This window comes from Sapajus apella, unplaced genomic scaffold (genome assembly GCF_009761245.1).
Source record: "Sapajus apella isolate SASKATOON/1434 unplaced genomic scaffold, GSC_monkey_1.0 scaffold6, whole genome shotgun sequence".
NCBI lineage: Eukaryota > Metazoa > Chordata > Mammalia > Primates > Cebidae > Sapajus > Sapajus apella.
The window spans coordinates 13,476,366-13,491,337 of NW_022436946.1; the positions used below are offsets into that span (position 1 = coordinate 13,476,366).

Below are 14,972 nucleotides of genomic sequence, written 5' to 3' on the forward strand. Positions count from 1 at the left end.
AAGTAGCCTCATCCTCTGCTCCCAGCTTACATGGGGCCTCCTGGGTAATAGAGGGATGTGTGCAGCTATAGGCCTGACTGGGCTCATTCCTTTAGTAACCCCTCATTTCTTCTCTTTCATGAGTGGGGATAGCTTAAATTTTTTCTTCCTGAAAGCAAGATGGTGACTGTATTTTTGACATCTTCAATTTGAGTGAAGTAAATGCTTCCTTATCTAGGAGCCCGTTGTTTACCTAATGGATTTCTTGTGGAAAATTTCAATGCCAGATACCTTCAGCTTTGGGATGATTCATTCTATTTTTAGTGGCCAGGAGTTATTGTGCCTTTGTTTTCTAACGTTGGCTTTTGCAGATCATAACTAGGAAGGTAGAGAAGGTAGATTTGCTCTAGGAAGATCCATTAAAGCATTTCAAAGAATAATAAAGAAATGAACATGAGGCTGGGTGCGATGGTTCATGGCTATAATCTCAGCACTTTGGGAGGCAAGGAGAGTGGATTACTTGAGCTCAGAAATTCAATACCAACCTGGGCAATATGGTGAGACCTCATCTCTACTAAAAATACAAAAACATACCTGGGTGTAGTGGTACATGCCTATGATCCCAGGCACTCAGGAGGCTGAGGTGGGAGGATCGAGTGAGCCTGGGGGGCGGAGGTTACAGTGAGCTGTGATTGCACCACTGCATGCCAGCCTGGGTGACAGAGAGAGACCCTTTCTCAAAAATAAAAAGAAACAAACAGGTTTTAGATTTTCCTAAGTTGGATGAGTGGTTGATCCAATAGTTCAGGGGGCTTATTGTTTGTTCATTGTGCATGGTTCTGCCGGCCAGGGGCAAGTTTTTGCAGGTTCCTCAGATGTCCCAAAGCCAGTCGGCCCAGAGTGGAGGTCTGTTAATTGGGGTTTCCTGGATACAGCCTCTCCACTTTTCCTTCTTCCATTTCTTCCATTCTGAGAATCTAGGGAAACTCTGAGAAGAGGAAAGGCACACCCCTGTACCTCCCCACACCTCTTTTCTCCACGACAGCCTGGGCTCCAGAAGGCAGCCTTGCATTGTTACGAGGTCGGCCCTGCAGTGCTTGGCAACCTTCTGACCAGCCTGCCTCTGGTGTCCTAACATGGGCACTGACTTCAGAATTACACAGAAGTAGGTTATGATCCCACTGACCCACTTTCCAAATATGGGCCATGCAGCAATTTGCTTGTTTCCTCTGTCGTTCTGTGCTGATTACATTACTTACTTTGCAGATTTGGTTCTGAGAATGAAATAAAATAATACCCTAAAAGAGCCTTGGAGCTCTGCCCGGAAGTTTAATCCATGACTGTTTTATCCCTTCCACATGGCTTGAATTTTGTTCGCAGGGAATAGGTTCCCATCACACACACGCATTTAACTTCTGTGAACTCAACTATACACACTTGGCAAGAGCGTGCATGTGAGAGAGACGGGAGGGTGGCGAGAGAAAGATCATTTAAGTGGGCATTTCTGCCCACGTCTTCTCAGTGACCATGTACCTTGGAGTGGGCATGCGAGGGAAGGTATAAGCCTGCTGAACTCTAGACAGTCAGTTCTCACTGCCCTTTTGCCCTTCATGCTCACACAGGAACTTGGGCCTAGAAAAAGGGATAGTCCCAATTCCCTGCATGATTAAACTGTTCAGACTCACAGCTAAAGCAATGTCATTGCCTGGATATGACTCTTCTCTCCTCCCTAGGAGAGAAGGGCAGATGTGGTAACCAAACTAGAAGCTAAAATCCACCCCCTCCCCCCCTCCTTTTTTTTTTTTTTTTTTGAGGTAGAATCCAAGGCTGGACTGCAGTGGCACAATCTCAGCTCTCTGCAACCTCCACCTCCCAGGCTCAAGTGATCCTCCCACCTTAGCCTCCCGAGTAGCTGGGACTACAGGTGCCTGCCACCATGCTTAATTTTTGTATTTTTAGTAGAGATGGGGTTTCGCCATGTTGGCCAGGCTGGTCTTAAACTCCTGGCCTCAAGTGATCCACCCACCTTGGCCTCCCAAAGTGCTGGGATTACAGGCATGAGCTGTCATGCCTGGCCTAGAATCCCATTTGATTGTTCCCAGGTATGACAGAAAATGGCATGCCTCGTGTTAATTGAAACAATTAGCTAGTCTTACTCTCCTTCTAGATGAATACAAGATACAGGCCTCTTCCTTCCCCAGGTACTTTCTGTAGGTTGCATATGTGTTTCTGTCTAGAGTGCAGGCCCACTTGAAGGTTCTCTACCTCCCATAACTGCACTTGGCTTCCCTCAAGAGGGGAGTAAGAGGGTGGTGACGATGAGACCCCCTTCCCCTTTAGAGAGAGACATGACTTGTCTCATCCTGACTGCTCTCTCTTGGCCACACACAGACCCAGAGATTTAAGTAATTCACTTTAACTTAAATATTAATTATACAGTTACCGTGTGCATGGGAAATGTGGTAGGCCCTTGGATATATAAGGATGATAAAGACAGAGTTCCTGATTTTAAAGAGCCATTGACCCTCTAGGAGAGAAACACTGGAAAAAATCATCTCTACTATTGTATAGTTTAGACTGTTTAAAGGAGTCAAAAGGGAGAGAAAGTGATTGAAGTCAGTCTGAGAATGCTGTTTCAAGGCAGACTTTCCAGTGGGGTGCACCTGATGAGTCAGGACGAATGTGAACTCAGGTGGATGGGGAGTGGAGAGCCAGGGGAGGCCACTCCTCGCATGAGTTAATGCCCGGATGTGTGAAACTTTACTGTATGTTAAGGGAGCCTTGCTGGCTCAGCAGCACTGGTACTTACAGTAAAAGGGGAGGAATGATGCTGGAGTGGGGAGCAGGCCCAGATCCCAAAGGTCTCCTTATGAAACGCTAAGGAATCAGCAAGGATGGGTGGAGAGCCGGGGAACATTTTTATCTGAAATAATACAGACCAGCACTGGACCCAGGATTCTGCAGTAAGAGAAATGTCCTCTCCAATACATGAGCCACTAGTCATATGTGGCGATTAGACACTCTAAACATGGCTACCACAGCTGAGGCACTGAATTTTTATTATTTAAATTTTAATATTAATAACCATAGGAAGGTAGTAGCAACCATATTGGACAGTGAAGCTATTGATGGATCATTCCCATAGCTGTGTAAGGATGATTTATTTAATAACATTTATTCCATAACATTTTTAACCCTCTGCTGTGTACTTGGCACTAGAATGTAGGCACGAGACACTAGGAATATAGCCATGCCTCAGATGGTCCCAAATCCTGCCTGCATGGATCTCTTGTGATGCTTGTTAAAAATTGAGATGCCTGGCCCTTCTCAGAATGCGGAGGTGGAAGGTGGAATTCTGTACTTTTAAGTAAACCCAGATGATTCTTGTAATCACTGCAGTGTGAGAACCATTATTCTGTGTTTGGTCAATTGGAGACTGGAGGCAGGATGACCCATTAAGAGACTGCGTTGTGGCCGGACTTTGTTCCTAAACTGTTAGGAGAAGGGGAATCATGAAGATCCTAGTCATCATGAATAGCTGTTAGGATCTGACGCCACCTCATCCTTTAGAAGATCCCCACTTTCCCAAAGCAGGAATGTATCTAATTCCTTAAAGGTCACACTACCTCCCTTCCATAGATAGGAGCTCCCAACAATCTAGAGTCCGTGGAGTGGCCTGTCACTCCTCCCAACTGCAGCCTATTCTATTCTCCTGGCCTCTTGGTAAAGCTATCTCTTTGGGGCTCACACCCCTTCCTATCAGGCCCTGGAATAGGCCAGTAAGAATCATCTCCCTAGAGACATATCTTTGACATGTCCTATCCTCAGAGAGTCTCATTCAGTCTCTTTGAGACTCTTCACAGACAGCCCCATAGTGCAGGGCTTCTTAATTCCTGGTGAGACATCAGCAGTAAGGCTGCCCATGAGTGGAAAGCCTGCCAGGCTCCTCTCTTGCAGCCTGGGGTCCCAATCACTCACGCGTGTGAGCTGATGTCAAGGAACTTGTAACCTCTGTGATATCTGGAAACTCACCGTGCTCTGCCGGAAATAGTTATACTTGAGCTTCTTCCCTTTAACAGTGACACACAAAGGCACTACACTTTCTCACTTGCCAGGAAATCTTCATAACTTAAGAAGCTAGAAATCTCAGGTATGGATTTGATCATATTTCCACCACAAATGCATAAAGCGATCTGTCTCAGCAGTCTCGCTCTTTCCACTTCTTACAACAGAGAAAACATCCATTTTCCTACAAAAGGCCAGTCCCCCACAGTTGGGTCCTGGATCCCACACCTCCCCCGCCCCCCGTGATTCCTCCAGCTTCTGCCTCTCCCAGTGTGTTCCATATACACATGCTCTAGTGTCTTCTGTCCTAAACTGGTCCCTCCCCCGATCTACAGTGGCCTCATTGGCTGGCACCACCATGTTTTTCCCCCCATCACAGCTTTCTGTCTTCAAGTACAGTGTCTCCAGATCTCCACCTCTTCCTTCCCGCCCATGTAGCATCTCCCCTTCCACGTGATCACTGAACCTGCTCAGACCAAGGTCTAATGAGATTTCTTTAGCCAAATCCAACAAGTGTTTTTCCCAACCTACTCAACTTCTCAGTGGCCCTCGGCCTGGATGACCGTTCTCTTACTTTTGCCCTCTCCTGTGTGGGCTTCCATGACACCTAATTTTCTCTGTTTTCCTCCAACCTCATGGCTGCTCCTTGTCATTCTTCTTGGCTGCCTGTTCATTCTTTTTTTCTAAATACTGGCATTCTTAAGGGCTGGGTCTATGCTGCCTTTGTATCTTTCCCCAAATTATGTCATCCTTTAAACACCATCTCCAGCCAGTAGGCTGCTGAGGGTCTATCTAGCCTAGTGTTCTCAGCTCCAAGCTGATATCCAATTGCCTTTTTTTTTTTTTTGAGAGGGAGTCTTGCTCTGTCACTCAGGCTGGAGTGCAGTGGCATGATCTTGACTCACTACAACTTCCACCTCCTGGGTTCAAGCGATTCTCCTGCCTCAGCCTCCTGAGTAGCCGTCACTACAGGCACATGCCACCATGTCAGGCTAATTTTTGTGTTTTTAATAGAGGCAGGGTTTTGCCATGTTAGCCAGGCTGGTCTCGAACTCCTGACATCAGGTGATCCTTGGCCTCCCAAGGTGTTGGGATTATAGGCGTGAGCCACTGTGCCCGGCCCCCCAGTTGCCTTCTTCATTTTTCAAACTGAGCTGTCAAATAACACCCTTTATCCACTAAAAAGTACTTTCCTTTTTGGCCTGTATTATTTCTCATCTTAGTATATAAGTGCTACATGCATCCATTCAGTTTCTTAGGCCAGAATTCTACTTTGGGGTCATTTTTTAGTCTCCCTTTTCATACCCTTCACTCTAGTCCATCAGCAAGTCCTGCTGGCTACCTGACAAATAGTCAGTGATCTGCAACTGTATGTTGGATAAATGAACGCATGTGCCTAACACAGAAGGGAGCTCAATCTAGAATCAGGTTCACTCATTTAAAATCAAGCAGGCTAGGTGCAGTGGCTCACACCTGTAATCCCAGCACTTTGGGAGGCTGAAGCAGGCGGATCACTTGATGTCAGGAGATCGAGACCAACCTGGCCAACATGGCAAAACTCTCTCTCTACTAAAAATACAAAAATTAGCCAGGCGTGGGGGCACACGCCTGTAATCCCAGCTATTTGGGAGGCTGAGGCAGGACAATCACTTGAACTCAGGAGGCGTAGGTTGTAGTGAGCTGAGATTGAGCCACTGCACTCCAGCCTGGGCGAAAGAGTGTGACTCCATCTCAAAAATACAAATAAAATCAAGCCAAGGAGGGAATCGGGGCTCTGCACATAAAGCATGCAGAATATCTATAAGTCCCTTTATTTCCTTAATGAGCCATAGTGACAGGCACTGGATTCCATCCTAAAAAAACATATACAGTTTTACGTCATTAGGCCTCCTTTTAGGCAGTCGGTAGTCACAGCAACGTTAAAATTCACAGGTATGACATAAGCCCTCTCATTACTGGATAATCAAATCACATGATATGACCAAAAAGCCAAAATACAGGATAATTCAGGTCCTTACTCCCTTTCTTCTTTAGATACACATACATGTATCACACACACACAGAAACACATGCTAGGAACGCCTCGTCTGGTACTATTCTAGATAGGATTTAATCTCTTTACTCCTAAGAAACAACAATTTTGTCTTGGAACTATGAATGATGCACACCTCCATTTCTGAGTGTGGCATTCATCTCATAAAGATGGGCTGCTGAAGAAACCCTCTCCAAGTCTCAAGGATCATCAGTGAGTTCCACCCCTTCTTCTTCTTTTTTTTTTTTTGAGATGGGATTTTGCTCTCATCACTCAGGCTGGAGTGCAACGGTGCGATCTTGGCTCACAGCAACCTCTACTTCCCACCTTCAAGCAATTCTCCTGCCTTAGCCTCCCAAGTAGCTAGGGTTACAGGCACCTGCCACCACGCCTGGCTAATTTTTGTATTTTTAATAGAGACGGGGTTACACCCTGTTGGACAGGCTAGTCTCAAACTCCTGAGCGCAGGTGATCCACCCACCTCGGCCTCACAAAGTGCTGGGATTACAGGCGTGAGCCACTGCACTCAGCCCGTATCCCTTCATATGAAGAGATTGGCTACTCAGTAAAGCCAAGAGATCTTCCTTCAGCTATATTCTTCCATCAACAACATTTAATTTTAGGGGCTTGACATCTCATATCAGTGAAACTGTTTCTCCCAAGCAGCTGTTTTCTTCTGTTCTGAAATCTATTCCCCCCCAGATAGGGCTGATGTTGTCTCTAAAGTGAAACAAGGCACACTATAGACCTTGACTTTCCCCAGGAACGACTCAAAAGTAGTTCACTGTTTGGACCCCTACAAACCTTTCTTCTCTCAGACAACCTTACTATTATCAGCAAGGAAAAGGTCACCCATTTCCTTCCTGCTGTAGCAATGCTGCCTAAAATATGGTCCATGAAATGCTAGGCCCATGAGCTGCTCCAGCATAAAGGGACTCCATGGTCAGGTATATTGGAACAACACTACATGCCAGGCATTTCCCCTGCTACATATCATTTGCATACTGGTACTATATTTGGTCCATCCAGCAACTCTTTGTGGCTTCATCTTGCTTCCTGCCTTCTAGTGATTGAGCTACAGAGCTATTTGAATAACAGCAGCTAAGTCAACCATTCATCCTGGGAACACTTTCCAGTTACTGACCAGTACATTGTTTTCCCCTGAAGTCAGCTGTTCCTGGAAGCTGCATATACGTCCCTCTTTCTCCCTATAGCTGAAACCAATGTCAGGAGTCCCCTGCTACCCTTCAGATCAGGACAGTTGATTCAGTTCAGCCCAAGAAGAATTCAGTGAAAAGGAGATTCCAGACAACAGTGGATTTTCTTTTCTATAATTTTATACCTTCATTCTTTATTAAAAGACTTTTGTAGCTTTAGGATGTGTGTTTGCTAAAGATGTTTCTGGCAAAAACTACTTTCTTTAAAACCAGTGTTTGTGGAAATATAGGCAACTCGACCATCTCAGTCTTCATCCAAACAAAGAAGCTCATGTCTACTAGAGAATCATAGTATCTGAGAACGACTAGTCCATCTGTTTCCAAAATTTGTTTTTAGTGTTTTTATATGAATCCTTAAGCAGAACTGTGATATATGACAGTCATCATATTTGCTCTGGTTTCAGGTGAAACAGGATTGGAACCTGTGTTCTAGACTTACAGCATCCTACTCACTCATCCCAACCAAGACAGCCCCGAGATGCTAACATAGATCCTTAAGCCCCTGAGGAACAGGCTTAAAGATGATCAATCTGACCTTAAATTTTATAAATATGAAAACTGAGACCCATAAATAGAAATAGTTAGTTGTCAGCAAAAATGAGGGGATCAGACCCGCTGAGCCTGGTGCTTCCTTGACTGTTTTGATTCCCTGGAGATATCCCTCCCAGGGCCTGGGAGGCCCTTTCCTGGCTGCCCCACTGTATGGGTTATGCTGAGCAAGGGGGGCAGTCATAACACATGACCATCCCCTTACATAGCATAATTATGCTGCTCATTGCAACAAGGTATTTGGCAAAGAATATGGGTCTCTTTCAATGGGTATTTCAGTATGTGTACATTTTTTAAAGCATCAATTACCTTTTCCTTCCTCTCCTCACAAGCAGAATATCTCAGGAGTATATCCTTGCCGGTACCTGTGCTGGTGGAGGACACCAGCAGCAGCAGTGAGTACGGCTCAGTTTCACCCGACACGGAGTTGAAAGTGGACCCCTTCTCTTTCAAAACAAGAGCCAAATCCTGTGGAGAAAGAGACGTAAAGGGAATTCGGACACTCTTTTTGGGGTAAAGACCTGACTTACTCGGGGCAAGAGAAGCATGTTGGTAAGTGTGTCATTTTATAAAGGAAACTGTGATTTATGCAGCATAAATTTTCTCAGCATTCCAGATGAGAATTTTGAAGATCACAGTGCTCCCCCTTCCCCTGAAGAAAAAGATTCTGGATTCTTCATGCTGAGGAAGGACAGTGAGAGGCGAGCCACCCTTCACAGGATCCTGACCGAAGACCAAGACAAAATCGTGAGAAACCTGATGGAATCTTTAGCTCAGGTAAATCCACTCCCAGGTGGTTCATTTCCCAACCTTTACTTGCGTATTTTACCTATGTCCTAACCGCCTGCAGCAGCCACAGATGACGTGAAAGCCAGGAGGAAGCTGCAGTGCTCCTGATGGTAAACAAACCTACCCCAGGGGAAAAAGAAAGTAAACCCCTACATTAGGGAATATATTCATATAAACATAGGAAAACAATTTTTTCACTGCATTTTTGACTATAACTATTTTTAAGAAGCAAATTTTTCACATTGGTGACATTCCAACTAGTCCCTACAGGCCTCTTTTACTCTTCATTCATTTGTTTGTTCATTCCATCAATAAACACGCACTGAACCATGTGAGTTGCTGATTCTGACATTAGCATGAGGCTACCTGCCAGTTGCTCCTCTCAGCATTTGGGAAACATCAGCAAATACAACAGAACTCCTGAGCTTGTGAGGCTATATTTAGATGGCAGGTGAAGGGCAATGAGAAGTAAATTGCAGTAAGCCTTCACTTAATGTAGTTGATAGGTCCTTGGAAACTGTGACTTAAGCAAAATGACATATAACCATACCAGTTTTACCATAGGCTAATTGATATAAACAAGAGTTAAGTTCCTACGTCATATTTCTAGTCACAAAAACATGGACAAACTCCTAAATAAAGACGAAAACACTTCTAATATTCAATATTGAAATAAATGTGAACTCTATTACATTTAAGAAAGATTAATAAAAACAAGATAACTATTTACTCAATTATCCCACCCAGTTCAGGGCCATGGATGGCCAGAATCTGTTCTGGCAGCTCAGTACCAATTGGGCACCTGCCCTGGACAGGACACCATTCCACTGTAGGGCACATTCACACACACACTCACAGTCACTCATGCTGGGACCATGGAGACAAACCAATGAACCTAACGTGCACATCTTCGGGATGCAGAGGAAACTATATTTATTAGCCTGTGCTCATGCCACTAATAAAGACATACCTGAGACTAAGTAATTTATAAATGAAAGAGATTTAATTGACTCACAGTTCCACATGGCTGGGGAAGTCTCACAATCATGGTGGAAGGCAAATGAGGAGTAAAGTCACATCTTACATGGCAGCAGGCAAGAGGCAAGTGTGGGGGAACTCCCATTTATAAAACCATCAGATTTCATGAGACTTATTCACTATCATGAGAACATCATAGGAAAGACCCTCCCCTGTGATTTAGTTACCTCCCAACTGGGTATCCACTGTGACACATGGGGATTATGGAAGTTACAATTCAAGATGAGATTTGGGTGGGGACACAGCCAAACCATATCACCAGAGTACCCCAGGGAAAACAACACAGATGGGGAAAATGTGCAAACTCCACACAGACAGTGGCCCCTACCAGGAATCAATTTTTTTTTTCTCATCAAGGTTATAACGAAGCAACATTGAGCAAAACAGTGTTATTGGAGGAGCTGCTGTATATAATAGGTTAGAAGGCCATATGTACTCTGAAAAAACCAAGCTTGCCAGCAAACCTATCATTCCTTGGTATACTAGTTTGCTAAGGCTATATCTTAGTCCATTTTCTGTTGCTATAACAGAATACCTGAGGCTGAGTAGTTTATAAAGAAAAGAGGTTTATTTGAACTCACGGTTCTGGAGACCTAGGAAGTCCAAGATCCGGTGGCCCATCTGCATCTGGTGAGGGCCTTGTGCTGCTTCAACTCATGGCAGAAAGTAGAAAGGCAGCGGCGCGTGAGTGGAAAAAAGAGAGGGACAAGGAGAGCCAACTGACTTTATGACATCTTGCTTTCCTGAGAGCTAACCCAATCTCATGAGAACTGCATTAATCCCTTCATGAGTCTCATGACCCAAACACCTTTTGAAGACTCTACCACCTCTCAATATCATTACATTGGCCATTAAATTTCAACATGAGTTTTGGCAGGACAAATCACATCCAAACTATAGCAAGCAACCGTAACAAACTATCACATACTGGGTGGCTTAAACAATAGAAATTTATTTTCTCACGGTTCTGGAGGCTGAAAGTCCAAGATCAAGGGGTTGGCAGGCTTGGTTTCTCCCAAGGCCTCTCTGCTTAGCTTGCAGATGGCCACCTTCTTATCATGCACTCACATGGTCTTTTCCAGTGCACTTGCAGCCCTAGTGTCTCTTCCTCTTTTGATATGGATACCAGAAATATCAGTTCAGACCGGGCACGGTGGCTCACGCCTGTAATCCCAGCACTTTGGGAGGTCGAGGCCGGTGGATCACGAGGTCAAGAGATCAAGACCATCCTGGTCAACATGGTGAAACCCCGTCTCTACTAAAAATACAAAAAATTAGCTGGGCATGGCGGCGCGTGCCTGTAATCCCAGATACTCAGGAGGCTGAGGCAGGAGAATTGCCTGAACCCGGGAGGCGGAGGTTGCGGTGAGCCGAGATCGCGCCATTGCACTCCAGCCTGGGTAACAAGAGCAAAACTCCATCTCAAATTCCTCTAATGATATGGATACCAGAAATATCAGTTCAATTGGATTAGGGCCCCACCCGATGACCTCACTTAGCTCTAAGTATCCCTTTTGAGGTCCTATCTCCAAATGCATCCCATTGAGAATTAGGGCTTCAGCATATGAATTCGGAGAACACAGAACCATAATAACTGGGAAAATGTACTCCCTGGGATTCTGCGTACAGATGCAAGGAATAATCCCCTGCCCAAATCTGCACCAGGAGAAAAGAGAATTTCCCTCAGCCTCAAGCTTCTTATGGATGCAACCTCCCGCAGACACGCTTAGTACCTGGTATGAGACTTCTTATCCTCTTTGAGTTCAACGGATACCAGGAACTCATCCACCTGCCTCCCTTGCCTGTGGCCTCCACCTGTCCTTCATGATCACTATGGACTACTGCACATAGCTTCTTCCCTCCCTGTGTCCTGAGGAAATAGCTACAAAAAGGTTGGGGCTGGAGGAGTCCAGCCAAGTTTTTAAAGTCTCTTAGTACAACACTTTACCCGTTCTCATCTTTTATTGAGATGTAAATGGAGCAGAGCTCTCTCTTGGCTCTTGCTAAACAATCTCAGCCTGTCTCTGTCTTGAGAACCTCACCATGCTTCTTTGCTGAACATTCCATCACCTTAGGAATTCCCTAAGGTTCACCTCTTTAGATCTCATAGAAGGAGCTGAAAGGCCATATATGTGCCAGTAGGGCCTTGGTACAAGGAAAACTGAAATGAGCATCTTCTACACACTCTCAAAAACCCTGACTTGGGTCCTAAAGGAAAGCTATCTCAACTCCGAGGGCCGGAAAGAAGATTTTCTAGAGTGAGGATAGCTGGCCTCTGAGTCAGGGGAGGATGGGTGTTGTGCATGCTTCGTGGCAGTGCTGGGAGATGCGGTAGAGACAGGAAGTCTCGAGCCATCAGCCTTCTCTCTGGGCTTTCCTTTGGCTCACAGTTGTCATTCAAAGACTGAGAACAGGACTGGGTTGACCCAAGAAGAATAACCAGGCTGGACGGAGAGAGAAGCTGGGCAGCACTTGTAGTTCATTCATTTATTCAACAAATACTTACTGAGTATCAACCAGAGGCCAGGCACTGTGCTAAGTACTGAAGATACCATGGTGAACCAAACAAAAAGATCTGCATCCCTCTGAAGTTGACATTCTAGCAGAAAAAGAAAAACAGACACACATATGTTAAACATATAGTAACAACGGCAAACGTTTTCTTTGGACCAGGTACTATTGTTAGTATTCCATGTGTATTTGCTCATTTAATCTTCATGACAGTAGTACTATACTAATAGTTCCATTAGCATCCTCATTTTACACATGAGGAAGCAGACACAGAGGACTCGAATAGTTTGTCAGAGTCATGCAGCCCTAAGCAATGGAGTTAGGATTTGGACCCAGGCAGTTTGGCTCTGAAGTTTTTGCCTTAACCACCACATTGCCCTGCCTTGCTAGTAGGCCCAATGGTGACAAGTGCTAGGAAAAACCTACAGTGGGGTGGTGGGGAGGCATTGGAGGTGGAGAAGGAAAGTAAATCAGCATTAGCCACTGTGGAGTGAAGGGCTCTCTTGTGGACCTTTAAGATGCTTGATTTTTGTCAGAAACACATAAAACCCAGGAATTGCCTAGATCGCTAATCACCCCCAAAGAATGTGCTTTCCCAGTACAGAAAATGCCAGCTTGTTTGGGGTCTGTTCTTTGTCTCGTTGCTGGACCATAGCTCCATCAGGGCTAGGACTGCCTCGACCATCACTTCTATGACTGTGCTGGAATACTTAAATGCTAGAGTGGTTAATCATATTCAATTGTTTGGTACCTCCTAGTTTTAAGGTACCATTTGAATGTTCTCTGTAAAAGGAGAAATGAAAGAAAATCTTAAAAGCAACCATCAGAGGACATGCCGTAGTGCACCAGCATGAAGCTACCAGTGAGAATCCAGAACTGCTGATCAGAATCGCATGCTGAATCCATAATGGCCACATGATGGTGAGGGTCCTTCTGACTGTGCTGTTAAGGATGTTGGGAATCCTTTCCTGTGACGTCAAGTGGTGATTCAGTGGTCGAACAGGTTCTGACCCAGGTTGACAGCTGCTATTACAGGTCATGGGGATAGTAGAATATAATGGTTAGGTGCTTGGGCTTAGCTTGGATTTCCCTTTGTTTGAGGCCTGGTTCCATCACTTAAAGGCTGTGCAATTTGGGCAACTTAGTTAACTTCTCAGAGCCTGAACTTCCTCATCTATGATAGTGGAGTCGACTTCATAAGGTTGCTAACTGAGATTGTGAGTGATTTAAATCATAACAAAATATTCCACAACTGTTAACTGTTATTGTTATCATTATCAAGCGGGCTAATAGTAGTTATCTAATATATTTCCTTTTTTCTACAATCAATCAGATAGAAATAATTCTTATCATTGTATTATTTCTAGATACATATTTATATTAAGCCTATACTTTATAACAAAACCAAATCTAGATGTTGGTCAGGTCCTCAAATCCTTAAACCATGAAAAACGCTTTAATCTGTAACATCCTTCTGAAATCCACTCCTGGTTTTTAAAGAAGCTTAAAGGATAAAAACTGGAGAGCATCTTTGCAGAAGACCCTGTGTATTAGTCAGGGTTCTCTAGAGGAAGAGAACTAATGGAATATATATATTAAACATATAGTATGGGAGTTTATATATGGGAGTTTATTAAGTATTAACTCACATGATCACAGGGTCCCACAATAGGCCATCTGCAGGCTGAGGAGCAAGGAGAGCCAGTCCGAATTCCAAAACTGAAGAACTTGGAGTCCCATATTCTAGGGCAGGAAGCATCTAGCATGAGAGAAAGGTGTAGGCTGGGGGCTAAGCCAGTCTCTCTTTTCACATTTTTCTGCCTGCTTATATTCTAGGCACACTGGTAGTTGATTAGACTGTGCCCACCCAGATTAAGGGTGGGTCTGCCTTTCCCAGCCCACCGATTCAAATGTTAATCTTCTTTGGCAACACCCTCACAGACACGCCTAGGATCAATTCTTTGTATCCTTCAATCCAGTCAAGTAGACAGTCAGTATTAACCATCACACCCTGGTACTAGGAGTGCAGGAAATGCATTACTGTCTAATCTATGCTGACACTGAGTCAGGCTCACCAGATACTAGCCAAGATGCTTGTTTTTGAAGGCACATGAATGAGTTAACATGGAGAGACTGGAGTCAGAACAGAAATAAACGATGACATAAGTAGATGAAGAAGCCTGAATAGAAAACATTTCCCAGAGTAGAGCGTGTTCCTTTGTAGGCCAGTGACACACATAGCAAAAAACCAGAAGCAACATGTTTTTCTGTTGTAAAAACAAAGTTAAATGTCAAAAAACAAGCTTACTATTTGAACTATTGGCAAACATGTAACTGATTTTTTACTCAAAGAAGCTTCCAATTTCTGCATAACTCACATTTTTTTCTTGAACATATTTTCATGGTGTTATGATTTTGCCTGTGAATCTTTACCTTGGATGCAATTTAGTTTGTGGTAAGGAAAAAATCCAGCAAACTTTATAATGGTTCCCAGTCTGATTTTAAAATATTCCTTTAATGACAGCTTTCAAGCTTTTCAATATAATCTTATGTCATGAAAACATAAACTTGAGACCGAGCTTCCAAACAAAAAAATATTGAGAAAGAACTCAATGGTGCATTTCTTTTTTATTTTAATAGACTTCTGGAAATTATAATTTTCACAGCCCAGTTGAGGAATCTTAATTTTTTTTTTTTTTTTTGAGACGGAGTTTCGCTCTTGTTACCCAGGCTGGAGTGCAATGGCACGATCTCGGCTCACCGCAACCTCCGCCTCCTGGGTTCAGGCAATT

The 14,972-nt window shown here is 44.2% G+C and overlaps 1 protein-coding gene across 2 annotated transcripts in view; it reads left to right on the forward strand.

The window, feature by feature from the left end:
* Positions 1-14,972, forward strand: part of MAP3K5 (mitogen-activated protein kinase kinase kinase 5) — a 235,541-nt gene that overhangs the window by 190,328 nt on the left and 30,241 nt on the right. For both annotated transcript variants that reach the window (XM_032274669.1, XM_032274670.1), the window contains exons 22-23: positions 8,178-8,355; positions 8,451-8,619. In XM_032274669.1, the coding sequence (XP_032130560.1) occupies positions 8,178-8,355; positions 8,451-8,619 (347 nt within the window). The remainder of the gene's footprint in view (positions 1-8,177; positions 8,356-8,450; positions 8,620-14,972) is intronic.